The following is a 6,273-nucleotide window of genomic DNA, read 5'->3' as shown; positions in this document are numbered from 1 at the left end:
TGTATAAATATATTTATTGTTTTTGACATATTATACGAAAACTAGCACTGAAGTCGCAACATATTGAGGATTGGAGACAGATGCGCTACAAAGAAGGCTCAGGTTCGTGTACAAGACGAGCACAAGAAGATTGGGTAAGTGATAAACAAAATTAATACGTTATTTAAATATGTTATTATTATTAATTATAGTTTTTTTGTCTAAGGTATATTATTATTATTATTTAATATTTAAATTTAGTTGTTTGTTTTAATTATCGTATGTTTATTGTTTTCTCTATTTTATGATAAGATTCAAGATAAATATGAGAAAATGCAAAGCGGGGTCGAGGAAGACGGAGAAGTAGATGAGGAAGAATTTCTTGCACGTGTCATCGGGACGAGACACGGGCATGCTCGCGTAGTGGGTAGGAGACCAGCCACCAACTTCGGTCTAACTCCAAATGATCGGGCTTCAACTTCCACATCTTTCCAATAATCTCAATCCCAATCTGATGCACAAAAAATACAAGAATACTTGCAACAATATAATGCATCATGAGCGGCATGTATTCATAACTTCCAACCACCACCATTTCCTAGTTTTCTATTCAATTCCAACACAAAAGGAAGTACGTCACAAGGAAATACCTCTCAACAAAATGTCGAGCCCGAGAGGATGGAAGAAGAAGAATATTATAATGATGGTTGATGTTTTGTGTTATTTTAAACAATGTTAACTACTTATTGTATCTAATTTGGTATGTAATATTAAACTTGAATTTGATGTTTTGAATTTGAACAATGGTACCTAGTTATATTATCTTATTTGATATATGCTGCAAAATGTATGAAATTTGTTAAAAATGCAGGAATGGTAAATGTACAGAACCTATATATAAAAAAAATAAAAATAAAAATAATAATAATAAAAAAACCACCTATGGCTATCCCAACGACTAGTCATCGCTATAGGTATTTGATTGACATTTGTGGAAAAAAATGTGGCGACAACATGTCGTCGCTATAGGTGGCACCCATCCCGACGACATGTCGTCGCCTAATTAATAAAACTTTATTTTTTTTCGAAAATTATTCCCGACGATACTTGTACCAACGACATGTCATCAGTATACGGGGTACCAATCTCAATCTTGTATAGATTTGATGATAAAATTAGATTTCAAACCAATAAGAGTTAGACTAGCTTTTAGTAAATGCTTAAAATGATTCGGTGATCGTTTTGTGAGCATTAGTCATTTGTCACTTTTGTTTGAAATTGAGCTCTATAATGTATTTGAATTTTGGATACTTGTCATCTTAAATTAGCTAATTGACTAGGCTGGACTTAGTCACTTATTCAGAATGAATTAATGAAGATCACCTCAGTTCAACATTCAAAGAGGAAGTTGTGAAACTAAGATTTCAATATCTTTTTAGACTTTGACTATATTATATTGCTAATCTAGGTTCATTCCTCTAAAATTTATCTTAGTATTGTTTGTATATTTTTATAAAAAGAATTTTATATTGAAAGATACCACAACATCGTTCAATTTGATTGATATTATATTTGTTTTATACTATATTATCAAAAAACTTGCTTTTCATGATTTGAACCATGTATGGTAAATCGATACACATAAATATTCAAAAGAATATACATTTTCCTATCTTAGATGTAATTCTGTAATAGAAAAGTTTATAATACATTATCTAGACAAGGGCACTGCCTTTAACATATTCAGTAAAAGCCAAAGCCACCAGACCCAACATCGCAACCCGCCCATTCCAAAGCTCTGCATCTGACGTCATCAGTCCACTCGACTTCGACTGCACACTCACCCCTTTAAACAACGGCACCAACGACGCCAACGTCAACACCACACTTGTCCCGACAAACACCGCAACACCGCCGTTGCCGATCTGGGTGAACACGTCTTGTCCGCTGCTCAGTTCCACAGCCATCGCCGACACAAACCCTATCATGGCTAACCTTCCGTTGATCCTCTCCGGTGCAGGTCCACTAAACGCCAACACGTCAGAGAACTTCGTGCTGACCTTTGGAGCAGGTGGCGGCGGAGGAGGAATGTTGATCTGTGGTGGTGTTGGGGTGGTTGCCGGTTTTGAAACCTCCGGTTCACCGCTTTGAGGTGTTTGTGACATGCATTTGACGGAGAACGTGGGAGTTTTCTTGAGGAGTGTGACGGGAGTTGCCATGAAGATTGAAGAAGCAGCCATGTCAGAAAAGATGGTGGTACTTTTGAGTTTTGAGGGAGGAGAGAAGGTTGTTGGTGATGATGATTAAGGAGGAGGATGGAGTGTTTTATAAGGGAGGGGGGAGGGATTAAAGACAAAGTAGTGGATACTTATAGGGCCACGTTAGTGACATTTCACGTGGCCTTCGAAATGGCCGATGAAGGATGGTTGTGGTGAAAAAGGCCTCTACATCTACACTAGTTTCTTTTAAGTTGATTGTTTGTGCATTTGTGGTGGGGTATGTAGACGATTGAAATTTGTAGGCTCTGTTAAGGTTTTAAGTTTTAACATTTGTCTGGAACTTTCGATTTGTAAATCATTTACGCATTGTACTTGTGAATTCCTCACCTGACAACAAATTTATTGCAATATAATTTCTCATGTTGACTCTTTGTGCATTTTGAATATTTATCATTAACGTTGTATAGCTATTTTATATTAAATAATTAATATTTAGTTAGTTATTAGTTATTAGCTTTTCACATGTGTGTCTATTAGGACCGTATTCGGGAACTTATTGCAACCAGCTAGGGGAATTGCCCAAGAAACGAAAATTGCTAATTGTCATCATCTACGGTCTCCTTTAGCATATGTGGAAGCCAAGGAACGAAAAAGTGCATAACAAGATCCCACAATCTCCATCCAAGATAGTTAATGATGTAATCTCTCTAGTATATTCTTGGAACAAGTTGAGGGGAAGTAATAGTTCATGTAGATGGTCGGAGTGGATAAGTTGTCCGTTTAGGTGTGATCATGTATGATTGAACCTTTTGTACTTTGTTTTCGACTACGTCTAGCTCCTTGCTTGGCGTTGGTTCTTTTATTTTAATTTTATTTGCCGTTTCCAAATATATATATATATATATATATATATAGGTTAGTTACAAGTAGCGGGTCTCGGTATACATGGTAGCAGGAGGTTATATCTGTCTAGCAGGGAAGGCTAAGCCAACAATCGGAATCATGGAGCAAGAAGGTTCAATCTATGGTCAAAATAAAGAAACTCGTTTTAAAGAATTTCTATCAAGTAATGACTACCGGGAAAGATGAGAGGTGAAAGAAATATATACAAGGCGACCAGAAGTTGGAAGAAGAAAACAATAACTAAAGCAAAGATTATGGCATATGAAAAAATGTGTAGGAGATTGAACACTAAAAATGGAGGAAATTGTATATACAAGTTTGCCAAAGCCCAAAAAGAATTGGAAAATGGACTTAAGGGCACATGAATTATATTGAGGATGATAACGGTCGGTCTCTAATTAATGATATGTACATTAAGAGGAAATGAGATTGTTACTTACAAAGCAATACATGTTCGTCCTGGGATGGCTAGGAACAATGAAGGGGACAAGAAAAATCTGCACCATACAGGTTTGGGCTCGTTCCGCGATGGCAGATCTTTTGCTGCAGTATTATCTGGGAATGTTGGTCGACCTTTTCCTCCTCCACCCCCAGATCGAGTTAACTAAAAATCCTATCACCCTCGAGGATGATTCGTTCTGGGCACATTGAATTCGTAGTCCGCTTACTCTCATTGGAATCGCACACAACCTAGAACACATAAAGAAATTGCCAACGGAGATTAGGTTGGGACAGTCCTTTGCCTATGGAATGAAATATTTGGGGGGATTATCGATTGGGATTCGATTCAGGAATGACTACGACGTCAATGAATTCCTGATGAATGAGAAGTATTGGGGGAACTGGTTCAGTGAATTTAAATTCGGGAATTCCTATGACGAGCTACCTGGGAGGATTGCATGGCTGAAGATTATTGGTCTGCCCTTACACATGTGGAGTGAAGAAAACTTTGCTCGTATTGCAGGCACGGTCGGTAAGATTCTAAGTCCATCGGAGATTCCAATTAGTCTACAAGATGTCTCTTGTGGAAAGATTTGTGTTCTTACGGACAGAAAAACGAAAATCAACGAAGTGGTGGCAGTGGAATCAAAGAGATATATACTATGGGTGGGAATTGCTGAAGTTGATTTTGACTGGTCTCCCTTTCCATCGGGTTATTGGTTAATGGAAGATTGTGATGTGCAAAATGAAATTTGTGATAGGGTGAATTCGGTAGAGAATGATTATTCAAATCCTGAGGGTGACGAAGATGGTATTTCTGAGAAAGTTAATTCAACGAGAAGGGATCCTACTGATGGAAGATTGCTCGATGACGAGTGGGAAGAAGGTGAAATCCAGAATGATGATGATATTGGGGCCGACAAAGCGGCAGTATCGGAGATGGGGTCTATGGAGCGCGAGTCCTCGCCGGAAACCTGGATGCAGGTGGCTGAAACACCGGTCACAGAAGCTTGATCGTTGGGAGAGGATCCACACCATGGGGAACTCCAATTGTCGCCTGTGATTGAATGCCAACGGATGGATGGTGGCTCTGATCCTAATGCTGACCACCCAACCGACGTTATGGATCTGGATGCGAGTAAGGTGAAAAATCTTGGTTCAAATTTGGACATAGTAAAATTTGGTTGTTTTGGGCCATTTAAATGTGGGTCGGTAAATAAGGATGGAAAAGGATGTGACGCTCTTCCATTCAGCGATTAGACCTGAACAGCATTCCCAGTGGCTCCTTCTCTACTGTTCACACTCCGGTTGGTGGTGACGAAGGCTCAGGTTGGAACCGCACCTCCCTTCCCTTGGATCCGGGTTCGATTCCTCACCAGCATGTAGAGATCTCCGAGACTGCCTTAACAGTGGAGACTGGTAAATTGGTCGATGTAGATATTGAATTTGGGAATGAAGTATTACAAGAGGTAATGGGTATGGATGGTGAGAACAATATTCCGCAATGAATATACTCTCTTTGAATGTTAGAGGAATTGGTGAAGCCTCAAAGCAAAGATGGGTTAGGAGATTATGCTCGGAGCAAAAGGTTTCGATTATGTGCCTCCAGGAATCACAATTGGGTTTGGCCTCTTTATTACAGTTAAACATTCGAAACTGTTGGATCAATAACAACTTTGATTTTGAATTAATTGAAGCAACTGGGAGATCAGGTGGGTTTATTACAATTTGGGACGATGGGGCTTTCAGAGTATCAGACACGATAAAATCAAGGTATTTTTTTATTGTATTTGGTAAATGGGTGGGCATAAACACTGAACTCGCCATTGTAAATGTCTATGCGCCACAATCTCCGGCTGAAAAAATAAGAATTTGGGAAAAATTGGCCCAAATTAAATCTAGTAGAGTGGCGATATGGATCTTTGCTGGGGATTTTAATGTAGTTCGTAGGCGGGAGGAGCGGGTTAATTCCAGATTTTGTCGGGTTTCAGCTGATGATTTTAATGAATTTATTCTCTCATGTGCTCTTCATGATCTAAGAATGGGGGGATTTAAGTTCACATATTTTAGATCAGATGATGGTGGTAAGATGAGCAAATTGGAAAGATTTCTGGTGTGTGATAATTTTATGGATTCCTTCCTGGGAACTTCCGTAACGGCCCTCGCTAGGGAACTGTCGGACCATAGCCCCATTGTGTTGAAATCATCCGGTGAGACTTTGGTCCAAGACCATTCAGATTTTACAATTCATGGCTGTCAAGGGAGGGTTTTCATGACATGGTGTCGGAGGCATGGAAGAAATTCAATGGTCACGGATGTGCTGATGCTTTCCTGGCTGAAAGCTTCGGTTCTTAAAGAAAGAAATTATAAGATGGCGGGAAATTGGGTTCACTTTAGAAACTAAAGAACTGGAAGAGTGCAGGCGCATGATATCAAAATTTGATATTGAAGTAGAATCTATAGCATTGTTGCCACATGAGTTGGGGAAACGGTCCAACTGTGTTCGTAAGATTACAGATTTTGAAAAGGCGGCGGCAATGGACGTGAGGCAAAGGGTGAAAGTGAAATGGCTTGTTGATGGGGATGAAAACACTTCCTTCTTTCATGGTTATGTGAATAACCAAAACAGGAGAAACAAAATTCATGGGCTGGTGATTAATGGTCAATGGGTTACAAGTCCTGAGGTCATTAAAAGTGAGATCCTCCAATATTTTTCAAGGAAATTTGAAGA

The 6,273-nt window shown here is 39.1% G+C and overlaps 2 protein-coding genes across 2 annotated transcripts; one reads left to right on the top strand and one right to left on the bottom strand.

Annotated features, from left to right (window-relative positions):
* Positions 1-1,566: 1,566 nt before the first annotated feature.
* On the bottom strand, positions 1,567-2,300 carry LOC145120138 (early light-induced protein 2, chloroplastic-like). The gene has a single exon (XM_079055932.1). It carries the CDS (start codon positions 2,217-2,219, stop codon positions 1,695-1,697), a length of 525 nt encoding a protein of 174 aa, XP_078912058.1. The 5' UTR covers positions 2,220-2,300; the 3' UTR covers positions 1,567-1,694.
* A 2,746-nt stretch (positions 2,301-5,046) lies between these two features.
* Positions 5,047-5,946, top strand: LOC145122111 (uncharacterized). Its single transcript, XM_079057770.1, has one exon. The coding sequence runs from the start codon at positions 5,047-5,049 to the stop codon at positions 5,944-5,946; it is 900 nt and encodes a 299-aa protein (XP_078913896.1).
* The last annotated feature ends 327 nt before the right edge of the window (positions 5,947-6,273 follow it).

This window comes from Lactuca virosa, chromosome 6, assembly GCF_052849685.1.
Source record: "Lactuca virosa cultivar CGN04683 chromosome 6, Lactuca_virosa_CGN04683_v6, whole genome shotgun sequence".
Classification (NCBI taxonomy): Eukaryota; Viridiplantae; Streptophyta; class Magnoliopsida; order Asterales; family Asteraceae; genus Lactuca; species Lactuca virosa.
The sequence above is the reverse complement of the archived record's forward strand: the minus strand, read 5'-3'. Positions and strand labels throughout refer to the sequence as shown.

What these genes read in the sequence shown, in the direction of transcription:
- LOC145120138 (XM_079055932.1), bottom strand. Translation starts at nt 2,219, where the DNA reads ATGGCTGCTTCTTCAATCTTCATGGCAACTCCCGTCACACTCCTCAAG.
- LOC145122111 (XM_079057770.1), top strand. Translation starts at nt 5,047, where the DNA reads ATGAATATACTCTCTTTGAATGTTAGAGGAATTGGTGAAGCCTCAAAG.